The sequence below is a fragment of the Anser anser genome (genome assembly GCF_964211835.1).
Source record: "Anser anser genome assembly, chromosome: 24".
Taxonomy (NCBI): domain Eukaryota; kingdom Metazoa; phylum Chordata; class Aves; order Anseriformes; family Anatidae; genus Anser; species Anser anser.
The window spans coordinates 3,836,534-3,848,469 of NC_139745.1; the positions used below are offsets into that span (position 1 = coordinate 3,836,534).

Sequence of the window (11,936 nt, forward strand, 5' to 3'; positions counted from 1 at the left end):
AAAGGACTTGAACACGCCAGCCGACTGCTTCCTGGAGACTCCAGTGGAAGTTCAGGGCAGCTGCTTTGTATCAGATGAAATGGTGACTTCCAGTCACCTCTGGAGAGGAGAATTACGGTCCAGCGGTGGCTTGAGACACGCGGATTGAAACAAGAGAGTAGCTTTTTTTTTCTTTAAGGCAGTAACAGTATGTCTGATAGACAGGACTGCGTTAGCTTGTCTCCATCTTCTCCAAAGGCAACAGTGCTGCAGAAAAGGCTCTTCTGATGTGTCAAAGAGACCAAGCACTCCACTCTGCGGCATGTTCCTCTAGGGCAGAGCAGAAACGAGCTTTCAGATGAAGCTTAAGCTGCCTTGTGCAGTTGCTTAGATCTCCGCCTAGCCATGGAGATCTTCTCCTATCTGGTTTTGTTTTGGTGGTTTGTTTTTAAAGAATCCAGGGAGCGAGGTTTGATCTGCAGTAGCCTGTCATGGATCAGCACTGTGCACTGCCAAAAATTGTGACATTTTCATGGCAAACGTACCAAACCTCTTCTGCCTTACAGCGCAACGAGATGTCGGATTAGGGCTTGCTTTACGCGTACATAGGACGTTACAATATCTTCTGGGTAGAATTGTTTTCTGGTACAACACAGCTGCCGTAAGTGGGAACTCGGTGTTTTCCTTAAGAGCACGTTGGGTCTCCACGTCTTCCTCTCCAATCCCCGTGGCGAGCTCTGAGACGTGGTTGCTGCGCTCCAGCTCCGAGCCGTGGAATCCAGTGCAGAGATCTGTTCCTAGCAGGTGTTCAGAGCATATGCTCTCCTGGCATACCCACCGGTCCTTGTGCGATTTATCACGGTAGACATCCCTGCTTGACGTGTCATAAGTCTGACCTCAGCATGGAGGGGTAGCGGCTCGCAGTGCTGCAGGAGCTCTTCAGCCAAGAGGCTGCTCTGAGCTCAGATGTGACGCCTGGCCCCTGGCAGGGAGGTGAGATGGCTCGTGTTCTTGTCAGCCTGGGAGATGGGACAGATGATGGCGTTTCTGCCAGTCCCCAGAAGCTCTCCTTTGTCCTCGTGGTGTTGGCCAAAAGAAACACTGCAGGAAAACTAAAACCGAGGAGCAAGGTCTCATGGAAGCAGCAGTTAAGCCTAGAAGTTAGGTTTTGTCCAGGCTGCAGCGAACACACGTGATTTGCATTAACACCGAGACTGTGTGGTGTAACCCGGCCTCAGAGCTAATAGCCTTCTGTCTCTCTCCTTCTGTTGCGACAGCTATCCTGTAGACAACCAAAGAGGTTCTGGTTCTGGAGGGACCAAAAGATCCAGCCTGGTCAGCCCGAGTCACCCGCCACCAGCTCCTCCGATCGGATCCCCCTCCGGGACCAGGCCGGGCTTTGCTCCCCCTCCGGCGCCGCCTCCGCCACCACCGCCGATGGGGAGCACGCCCCCGCCACCTCCTCCCATGGGTTTCCCGTCCCCGGGGACCCCACCACCCCCTTCTCCCCCTTCCTTCCCTCCTCACCCCGAGTTTGCTGCCCCGCCACCACCGCCGCCCCCTCCAGCGGTCGAATATGCCAGCGTGCTCCCACCTCCGCTGCCTCAGCCGGGCAGCGGGAGCGCGCCGCCTCCCCCTCCACCACCGCCGCCCCCCGGCCCCCCGCCGCTGTCTTCCAGTGGTCTGGATGGCCCCCCAGTGCCACCGCCACCCTCGGACACCTCCGCCTCCAAGCCCAAGTCATCCTTGCCTGCGGTTAGCGATGCCAGGAGCGATCTGCTCTCAGCTATCCGTCAAGGTAGGTTTTCGTTTCGATGCCAGCTTTCTCCTTAGCCTGCGGAAGAACCCCCGGTGTCCTGAGTGGGAATTGTCTCACGAGCAGGGCTGGGAGTATCCTGCGGCTTGGGGCTGGTCCCCCGTGGGCCCTCCTGGTGTGCCCACGCTGATGACACCCTGTCTGGGTTGTGTGCCCCTGCCTGCGCTTTGGGAGTGGCCGTGTCAGGGCTGGCGCGGTCCAGGTTTGCGAAGGGGAGTGCGTGTCAGTGGTGTGACCCTGCAGAGGAGCACGGAAACGATTCACTTGCCATTCCACCTGCCCACCCAGCCTGTCTTGGCTGTCAGTCACTATCAGTGTTATTCTGCAGCGTGTCCAATGCTCGCTGGCAGAGTACAGGCTGTCTTGCTCAGAGGGTTGCGTTGAAGGATGGCTGCCTTGGAGATTGCAGTGTGACCAAAGCCTTTGAATGATCCCCTCCGTTGCCTTCTTCCCAACAGGCTTCCAGCTCCGCAAGGTGGAAGAGCAGCGGGAACAGGAGAAGCGGGACGTTGTGGGCAATGACGTGGCCACAATCCTGTCACGCCGCATCGCCGTGGAGTACAGCGACTCTGAGGATGACTCTTCGGAGTTTGATGAGGACGAATGGTCGGATTAACCACGGTCCTATCCCCTCTGTTCCTTTCCTTCCTGGGTTAACAACTTCCTAAAGAACCAGGTGGCCAAACCTGCCACCGTTTCCTTTTTCATCCTGTAACCAAAGATGTGCCAAGGGTTTTCAGACAACCACCAGCATGTCTCCCCTCTCCCTCCCCCTCCAGCTTTGGCAGGACTCTGTGCTCTTTGGGAAGCCTTTCCGAAAGGTCTCCTCGTGGACAGTGAGGATGGCGGCGCTGGGATTTAGCTGGAGGGAGCGTAACGGTTGCTTATTTAAGAGAGAGCTAAACCTCCAGATTCTCGATGCCACCAGGCAGAGCACATAAAACCCCTCCATCCTGAGGGATTTTTAAAGTAAAGATGGATGATCCTGTTGTGGCCACGCGGCCTTTCAGATGAAGGACATTTTCAGCTAGTTTTCTCATTGCAACAGCAGACAGTTGATCTAATGGCTCTTCCTTTCCAGTGAATACTGGTAGCGCTGCAAGAAAATGGGCTTTAAATGTCTGTTCTCTGCTGCATCCCGCTGTCAAATAATCAGTTTTTGGCAATAATGCACAATTCTTTCCCCTCTGACCCACCTCAGTATTTCCAGACTTCCCCCCCCCGTGGGTGCGCTTCCTGGCTCTAGGGCTGCGGAGCGCATTGGGTGCAATGTGAGGAGGGGCTTGCTGTTTTTTTCAGAGCTGCCTTTACCTTCCTTAAATCTCCTGGACTGCTTTGTCAAGCCTGCCAAAGGAGGCTTGCACGGAGGGATGCAAAGCCCGGGCAGAACGGTTGCTTGGCTTCCTGCCCCGGGGGGAGCAGAGCCACTGCCCCGCTGAGCCGCGTCTGAGCGGTGGCAGCTCCGCGTTGCCGACCTCTCCAGTTCGTGCCGGGAGCGTGCTTAAGAAAAAAAAAAAGAAGTGCCTAGAGCAGGGAGGTGGGTGGGTGGGGGGAAGGTTCTCTGACCGCCAGGCACTTTGGCCTGTTCAGGGCAATGCTGCAGCCAGCTTGAAGAGGTGCTTTTCTGGTGCAGTGACCATACTTTTTACACAGGGACTTGAGTAGCAGAAAATGCTGGTGTTACCCTTGCTTCCTTTTCCCTTCCACCTAAGGAAGGGAGTTTGTGTGCCTAAAAACATCCCGTGTGTGAACTTGAGTTGCCCGTTGGTTACATCAGACCTAACCTACGTATTTTTCCCCGCGTTTTGTTATTGTAGTTAATTTTAAGAAAATGTTTCTTCTCCTGGCTAACCCTACAGGTTCCCTGGCTGCTCACTACAGACACAGTACTGGCAGGGGGAGAAAATGGAGAACTTGAACTAGCTGACCTAGGTGTTACTGCTGTTTTATATTACATACAATATATGCATATCTTGGAAATCTAGAAACCAATCCCCCAATGCTGCAGACGCGCTTTTTGTATTTTCATTCGGATGTGACTGTCTCCGTCGGGGTCATGCAAGGAAGCAATTCCAAAGCCCTTCGGAGGTCGTGGGCCCAGCTGTTGTGGGGTGGGACCAGCAGCACATCCCGTTAAGACCAAATCTCCGACCTCTTTGCCTTTCTTAGCTGTCAAGTATTTTGCCAACCTGTGCCTGCTCGCTCTTCCCCGGCTTGCCTTGTTTAATGATGTTGCCGATACCTGCAATGCCAGGCCCAGCCCGAGGCTGCTGGGTTGCTGAAAATCCTTCTTGGGGTTTGATTGATGATTTCAGTTTGTGCCATTGAGTTCTTACCGATTTCTTGCGTGTGTTTGTGCATTTTTTAATCTTTGACAGAGCAGATGAGGGCCTGGAGGATGGGTTTTTCCAGGGCGTGGATCGAGCTGAGATCCAGCGCGACCCTGAGCACGGTCAGGAGAGATTTACTGGACCTCTGCGCCATTACGTTCTGTCAGCGAGTCAGCTGCAGAGCAGGATGCAAAGGGCACAGCCAGCGAGGCGTCCCGACGGGCTGGGAACATCTGAGCAGTGCTAGTTCCAGGTTCTGGAAGAGGGAACAAACCCCTCGAGTGCCAGCGAGCCGTTGTGCAGTGGAGGGACTTGGAAATGCAAACTGATCATTGCTGCGAGCTGGGGAAGGGGGGCTGGAGGAGAAGCGCTGCCGCTGTTTTTCTGCTCTTTCTGTAAGCATCCTCCTCTGGCCTCTCTTGGAGACAGGTTCCTGGGGAAAACGGACCTTTAAGCTAACCCGGGCTGACAGCATTAGCACACAGGGAAGCGAGGAGCTCACAAATGCCAAACCCGGGTTAATTTTAAATTGCCTTAAGTAGACTCGGCCCCTGTTGGGAAAGGGGAGCGAGTATTTCTGTCGCGTGAAATACAGAGAAGTGCCATGTTCCGTGCGACCCAGATGGATGGGCTGTCAGGCAGGGCCGTGCCTCGGGGCGCTGGGGACACGGTTGCCCCATGCTGCCTGTTGCACAAGGATGCCGTGTGGGTGGGTGATCGGCATGGCCGCGGGTGGAGTCCGCTCCTCCGACTGCCTCGCCTGCTTGCGAAGCCCTCCTGGCAGCGGGAGGGACGCTGCTTTGTCCGTGCAAGCCTGCTGTAACCACGGCTGCTTTCAAACGTGCTTTCCCAAGGTGAGAACCGAAACGGTTGGATCCTAAGCAGAGGGACTGTGGACAAGCGGGAGGGCTTCCTTTGTTTTGCGTTAAGTCTTTGACCGTGAAAAGCTCTAGCACGGAGATCCCTGAGAAACAACTGGTGTAAAGTGACCGTCTGAGAGCATCGTTGCAAAATTGCAGAGCGCTGGGCCACCAAGTAAGTTTAATATTTCTTAAACCAGTAGGGGAAGGGGAGAGTGCCAAAAACAACCTTTGCAAGGCAGAGCAGCTGTGCTGTACTGCAGGGCTGCTGCCCCACGTAGACCAAGGGCCTGCGCTCGACTCCCCTGCCATTTTTTGCTGGTCATTGCTTAGTCCTTTTCTTTCCGCATCAGGCTGGCTTAGACAGAGAGCCTCGAGCATTTCACAAAGCCAAAAGCGAGAGCTGGCAGACTGGGTCCTCCCCTCTCTGCCTGCCTGGGGGGAAGCCCCCGTCTTCCCATTTCAGCCCGACTCGTGTCCGCGGGGAGACGCCGAGCCGGAGCAGCCGTTTCGCCCATCCGGGAGCCCTTTGCTCCGGGCGTGCTGCCTCCCTCCCCGTGCACGTCGAGTTGGGGCAGGCCACCGCCGCCTCTCCTCCCCGGCGCCTCGCTCCTGGTTAAACATTCTCCCGGTGTCCTCGCCCGCAGTGCTTGGCTGCCGGCAGCCTCTCCCCCGCCACCCCTCCTTTGCGCGCGCAGGGAAAGCCTCGTCCCGGCTCCCCGGGCTCAGCCCGGAGCCTCATCTGCAGTCGGTGACCTTCACTGCTTTCTCCTCTCCTTATCAGACCCAAAGCACCAGACCAGATCGAGGGAAGGGGCTCCTGGAGGTCCCAGATGGCCGAGAAACTGTGCGGAGTGTCATTTCAGGGAAAGGATATTTTCAGTCCGTGAACTTATTTAACGTGCCTCTCCTGGAAGCGCCTGCCCTTGACGGGCTCGGAGGGGAGCCCGCGCGGGGCAGGTGCTGCTGCTCTGGGTCAGGTTTCCTTGCTGTTGGATTTGGGGCGTGCTTTTTTTTTTTTTTTTTTTTTCTCTTTCGGTTTTAAACAAAGCCTTGAAGTGGGAAGTGGATCGAATGGTTTTTATTACTGTATTAACATGCATTTTAATTCATTTCAGAAACTAACTCATTTTTCTTCCTGATTAGAATGTCTTAGAATTAGGCGAGCTGTAACCCTCCCGAAGTGCCTTATTTTCCTATATATGATATAAATATATTTATAAGAGCAATTATTCCACTTGTATTGTAGGGGTTTATTGCTGAGCAGAGGATGGGGTGGGAGGAGGGACCGGGGCCGTGCCCCGAAAGCCCCCGGCCACGCCAGGGGCCAGGAGGGTGCTGTAGGACGGATACTCAGGGCGCAGGGGGTTACTCGCTTCAGACCAAAGGAGCTTCAGCAGAGAAACTCCATTTAAAAAACAAAAAAAACACCTCACAAGCAAAATACTGTAGACTCGTTTGCTTTGGGTTTATTTTTACCCCTGTAAAACAGACGCTGGCGGCCAGACCCTGCTGCCTGGGGTGCGTGTGCGCGCCGGGGGGAGCGGAGCCGGGCCCGTACCTGCGCAGCCGGGCGCAGACTCGCTGCCTCCTGTTTTCCCGTGTCCTGTCTGTCTGTACTTTTCTCTGTCAGTTGCCGTGTAAGCCAGGCTTTCCTGCTGCCTTTTTTTTTTTTTTTTATAATCGGCTCAGTAACCCCTGGATGAAGATCCCAATTGCAATTTTTTTTGGTAATGTACATGTAAAAAAAAAAACAAAAAAACCCAACCACAAAACAAAAAAACAATTGTGATCCTTTTTTAAAACTGTAAACTTGATAAAAACCTTTCTATCCACTCGGTGCCTCCGTGTGTTACTCCGGGCGTGTGTGGGGAGCTGTGGGTGCTTCCTTAGCAGGGGGAAAGGGGCTGGTCCTGGGCACGGGGGCTGCTGCCGCTTGCCTGGCTCTTAATTTCTCCTGCCCGGGAGTGCGGCGGGGTGCCGGGCCGCGTGAGTGCCCTGCAGGGCATCTCCCAGCGCTGCTGGGCCAGAATTTGAGGAGCCTGGAGCGTTCGGCATTTCATCGAGGGCACCCAGGCTGGGTGCTGGAGGCTCCCGAAGGACACCGGTCCTGAGCTGCCTCCCCTGGGCCATCCCCGCAGAAATCCCCTCCAGTGCCGAAACGCAGCCAGGGCAGGCTGGGGGTCACCGGGGGGGGGGGGGGTGGGGAGCTGAATCTGGGCAGCAGCAGCACCCAGGAAATAACCCGGAGGAGCTGCTGGCCTCGGCGTGCTCCCTGCCGCACAAAATGAGCCCCTGCTCCTGCTCGCGGAGAGCACAGCAGCTGCGGCAGGGCTGGGAAGGGGCTGCCGCCGATTTTTTGCCTCCATTTCAGCAACTCAAGGTCCCTGCTGCCATTAATCTCCCCAGCCAGAGCAGCTCTGGCTCGCAGCCCCGCTTTCAGGTGCGTTCTGTGGGCTCGATGCATGCCTGATTTTCGGGTGTGGGTCTTGCTGGTCGGGGGCACAACAGAAGGATCCGTCCCTGCCTTCAGCGCGGGCTGCGCCGTGCCAAATCCCCTTGGCTTCCAGGAGCCGCCCGTGTGCTCGCGCTGCAGCGCTGCGCCTTTCCTGGCTGACAATAGTCCCTGGCTGCAAAACCTCATTAGATTAATTGGCCTTGCCAGCTCCTGAACAAGCAAGCCCTTTACTCGTGCTGGGGCGCCGAGGGCAGGGGAAGGAGGCATCTCCTGGGCCTCGTGCTGCGTGTCCCGGCTGTTGGCTCCATCTCGTGTCCGGGAGGAGCAGCCTGGGGACCCCGGCTCCTTTTTCTGCGTGCGTTTGGCTGCAGCCAGAGCTGCCTCAATGCCTTTTGCTTTCCGGGGCCGTGTGCCAGCGCACAGCCCCGTGCTTTTGGGGGGTGCCAGCCCTCGCAAGTCATCTCCGCGTGCGTGCCGGGGGCGGTGGGAGCGCGGAGCTTTGTGCTGCTCCTCTGCGGGTACCTGGGGAGAGCTCCTGAAGATTGAGGAGCCTCCCGTCGGCTGCAGCTCCCAGCCCGGGCTTTAGCTCGGCGCGGGGAGGAGAAGCCCAGCAGCGAGATTAATTGCGTGCTGGTGCTCTCGGAGCCCGAGCCCTTTCCGTGAGCAGCAGTTTCCTATGGCGGAGCTGCTCGCAGCTGGGGAGAGTCTCTCGGGCTCTGCCTGTGCCTTGGCACTCCGGCCCTGGCCGGGGCGTTTGATGTGTTTGTGTGTCTGTCTGCCACGGAGCTCGGCACCGGATCACAGCTGGCCGGGCTCCGGCTTCACAGGAGCCCCCCGTCTCCAAAGACCTATTTAATTTTCTCCTTCAAGGTGGTGTTAGCAACACCCAGAAGATGCTGCCGGCTGCCTTGGACGAGTGGGCTGTGTGTCCTTTCCACCACTGACGTCAGCTTCTCTCCCTTAATTCCCCCTCTGGGACCGAAGCGAGTGCAGGCGCTGCCAGCTCTGATCAGCGTTAACAGCCTGCTCTCCCCGCGTGTGGCAGCGCGCTGCCGTGCCAATGTCACCCCCGACTCGCGCTGCCTCCCTCCGCCAAGCAGCCCTGGGTGGTGGGAGAGCACTACCCTCGTCCAAGTCCCCGGGAAGGGCCCGCCGCCAGCAGAGAGTCCCCGCTCCTCGCACGTAGGTGTGCTGAGATGGCAGCTCAGCCCCTGTAGAAATGGCTGACTCCTTCTCTCTCTCTTTCTGCCTTTTTTTTTTTTTTTAATTTTTTTTATTTTTTTTTTCTCTCCTCTGCCTTTGCTGTTGCCTACGCGGTTGTGTGGGGAAGGCAATCGGCTCCCGTGCTGCGGATGGCTTTATCTGTAACTCTTCCATCTGCTCACAGCAGCTCGCAAATAACCACGGGGTGCCAGAGGAATTATGTATTTGGAGCTCAAGTTTCTGCAGGCTGGCAGGGCAGCGGCTCTGCGCCGGGCTCATCCGCTCCCACAAAGGCCAGCGCCTGCATGCGGAGGGCTTAAAGCAGCCGGCGCGGGGCTGGGGCTGCGGCGAGGGCCAAATCCTGCTCCCCGGCACCAAATTACGCTCCCCGTCGCCGTCCCCAGGCCAGGGCGACTCAGACAAAGCCGCAGCCTCGAGCCAGCGAGGGAGCCCGCTCCTCCCGGCACCCCGCGGCGCTGCCAGGCAGCCCGGGGCTCGCGGGGCGATGCCGCCTCCCGCATCTGCTGCTGCTGCAGGGAGAAACGAGAGGCTGCGAGGCAGAAATCGGGGCTTCCCGTAAACGGGAGGCTGCTGGATGCGAGGCAGAAATCGGGGCTTCCCATAAAGGAGAGGCTGCAAGGCAGAAATCAGGTTCCCATAAAGGAGAGGCTGCTGGATGCGAGGCAGAAATCAGGGGTTTCCATAAAGGAGGGGCTGCGAGGCAGAAACCAGGGGTTCCCATCCATTTCGGGGGCTTTTTTTGTTTACGGTTTCCCACCCCAAGCAGCGCTCTCAGCCAGGCGAAGGCGTCCTCCCCCTGGGAAGCAGCCGGTGCCTCCTGGGGCCGAGGCTCCGGTGGTGGCCGGGACCGAGGCGCTGCATCCCCTGCGTCCCCTGCATCCCCTGCCTCCTACGTCCCCTGCCCCCTGCCGCCCTCGGCATTTGGCGAAGCGCTTACAGCGGGGCCGCGTCGTGTTCATTTCCTGCCTGCTCCCGCTTCCAAGGAAACAAAATCCCCCAAGCCAGGGCTGAGGTTTCTCATTTAAATGGAACCCAGGCCAATAACCGGAGCTGCTCGGCCCTCTTTACGGCCTGGAGGTCCCAGCTCGGGGGGCCGGGGGGGCCGTGCTCCCCCCCCCGCTGCTGCGCGGGCGGCGCTCGGCTCTGTGGCAGGCAGGTCAGTTGGGTTTTGGGGTGCTGGGGGAGGTTTTGGGGTCGCAGCAGCCTCCCTCCCTCCTTCCTCCCAGCTGGTTACTGGGAGCACTGGTGCCTGCTGCCCTTGCTCCCAGCGAAGGCCACGAGCTTGGAGCCACCGCCCAGCCCCGCTGCTGCCCACGGCAGGGCTGGGGGGCAAAACCCACGGCCCCACGCTGGCCCTGGCCCCCTTTGCTCGGCAGCACGGGCAGGGTTTGGGGGCGAGGGGCTGCCCCTGGCTTGCTGCAGCCCCCCCGGGGAGGCCAGGCCCTGCCAGATGTGCGCACAGCTGGGCGATGCCGTGCCCGTGTCCCGCTCGCAGCTCGTGTCTGGGCCCCCGTAGGCCCCCCCCCGGCATCGGTGGCACGGGGATGGCTGCGCAGCACCGGGGCACCTTCTCCTATAAATTCGACTCTTTATTTTTATAACCAACAAAGGGTGGCAGGCTGCGTGCCGCCGACCCCGTCCCCCAAAGTCCTGGAGCACCCAGGGGTGGCTCTGGGTTCACTCGGGTGCATACTGGGGGAGCAAACAGCCCCAACCCAGCCCCCAGCTTCCTCCCTGCCCCTCCTCATCCCCATCCTACAGCAGGAGGGACTCGGATGCAGGGATGAGCCCCAGCGCCCGATTCCCACCCTGTGGGGGGGGGGGGGACACTGAGGCCGTTTCTCGCCGCTTGCATCCCACTGGGACGATGCGGGTGGGGTGGGATTTGGGGATTTGTCCCCGTGCCCAGGGGAGGTGGCAGGAGGGACCAGCAGGGTTCCCCGCCGCGGGGAGGTGGAGGGGCCGCGTTGCTCCCTCCGAAGACGTCAGCAGGGCGAGCACGAGGCAGAGAAGAGCCGTGTAAGCTGCCGGGTGACGGTGACACAGGAATAAATGGGTCGAAACCGCCCGTGAGTAAGCCGCGGCTGGGAACTGCGTGGTCCTTCACCACCAGGGGAGGTGGGTTTGGGAACAATCCCCCCAAAAAAGGGACGGAGGAGTCCATAGACCACCCCAAGGGTGCCCTGGGCATCTCCAACACCTGAGCTTTGCTCCTTTCCCCCTGGTTTAACCTCAGAGGGCACAAGGGGAGCCCCAAATTCCCCAGCCCCGTCCCCAGGGCTGAGCACAGCCCCTGGAGAGCCAGAGACCCTCTCCAGCTGCCCCAGCCCCTGTCCCCAACCCTGTCCCCGCTCGATGCTTGCTGCCACCTCCCCGTCCCCACGCTCAGCCCGTCGGTGTCCGGCGAGGGCCACGACGAGGAAGGAAATCTTCGTTTCCTTCAGCGCCAGCCCCCGGGCCGCCGATGTCTCCGAGCCCGAGGTGAAGCCGGGCCAGGGACGGGGGGGGGGGGGGGGCTGCCGAAACAGCCCCCGGCCGCCGAGCCCCCGGCCTGGATGTCACCCCCCGGCACCCCACATCCCGCAGGTTTGGGGCTGCTCAGGGGCCTGGGGGAAACCTGCAGCTCCCCGGGACGGTGCCGGGTGGCGAGAGCAAGGGGCACGAGGTGCAGGGCCCCGTTCCTGGGGGGGGGGGGCGAGCTGCCCTAATTAACAGCACGGTGATTAACCCTGCCTTATGGCCACCACCGGTGGGCACCCCGAGTCGTGTGCCAGCACAGGTCCTGGGAATCCCATGCCACCCCCGTGCCACCCCCCCTGACCAAGCCGGGGGGGGATCATCAGCCCTCGCTCTGTTTGGGGCGTTATTTCTGCCCCGGGGGGGCTGCACGGCTGTGGCCCCCCCCCGCCCTCCCCCCGGAGCTGCTTTGAGGCTGGGGACCCCCGTGTTGCCCCCCCCCGAGGAAGAGATCCCGCTATCAGGATGCTTTGGGGGGGGGGGCGCTGTCACTGGGATTTCTTAATGGGAACGTTGGGGGACAAAGCGGGGAGAAGGCCCTGCCTGGGCACGGGGGGGGGCACCAGCCCGCTCCCCCCCCCAGCCGACACCACACAGCCGCACGTCACCGTATCACAAATTACTTTTATTTCCCCCCCCCCCAAAGGTTGTAAACAAGAACCAGCCCCGTGCCCTGTGCAACACCGCAGCGAGGATTCCCCCCTCCCCGCCCAAAGGGCCCCCTCGCATCCATCCCCCCCCCCCAAACCCCC

General features: G+C 59.4%; 1 protein-coding gene across 2 annotated transcripts in view; it reads left to right on the forward strand.

Moving 5' to 3' along the window:
• WASF2 (WASP family member 2) overlaps positions 1-6,821 on the forward strand; it is a gene marked incomplete at its 3' end in the record, with an annotated part of 33,094 nt that extends 26,273 nt beyond the window's left edge. For both annotated transcript variants that reach the window (XM_083809935.1, XM_083809934.1), the window contains 2 exons: positions 1,257-1,777; positions 2,254-6,821. In XM_083809935.1, coding sequence (XP_083666061.1) covers positions 1,257-1,777; positions 2,254-2,411 — 679 coding nt within the window. The remainder of the gene's footprint in view (positions 1-1,256; positions 1,778-2,253) is intronic.
• Between the last annotated feature and the right edge of the window lie 5,115 nt (positions 6,822-11,936).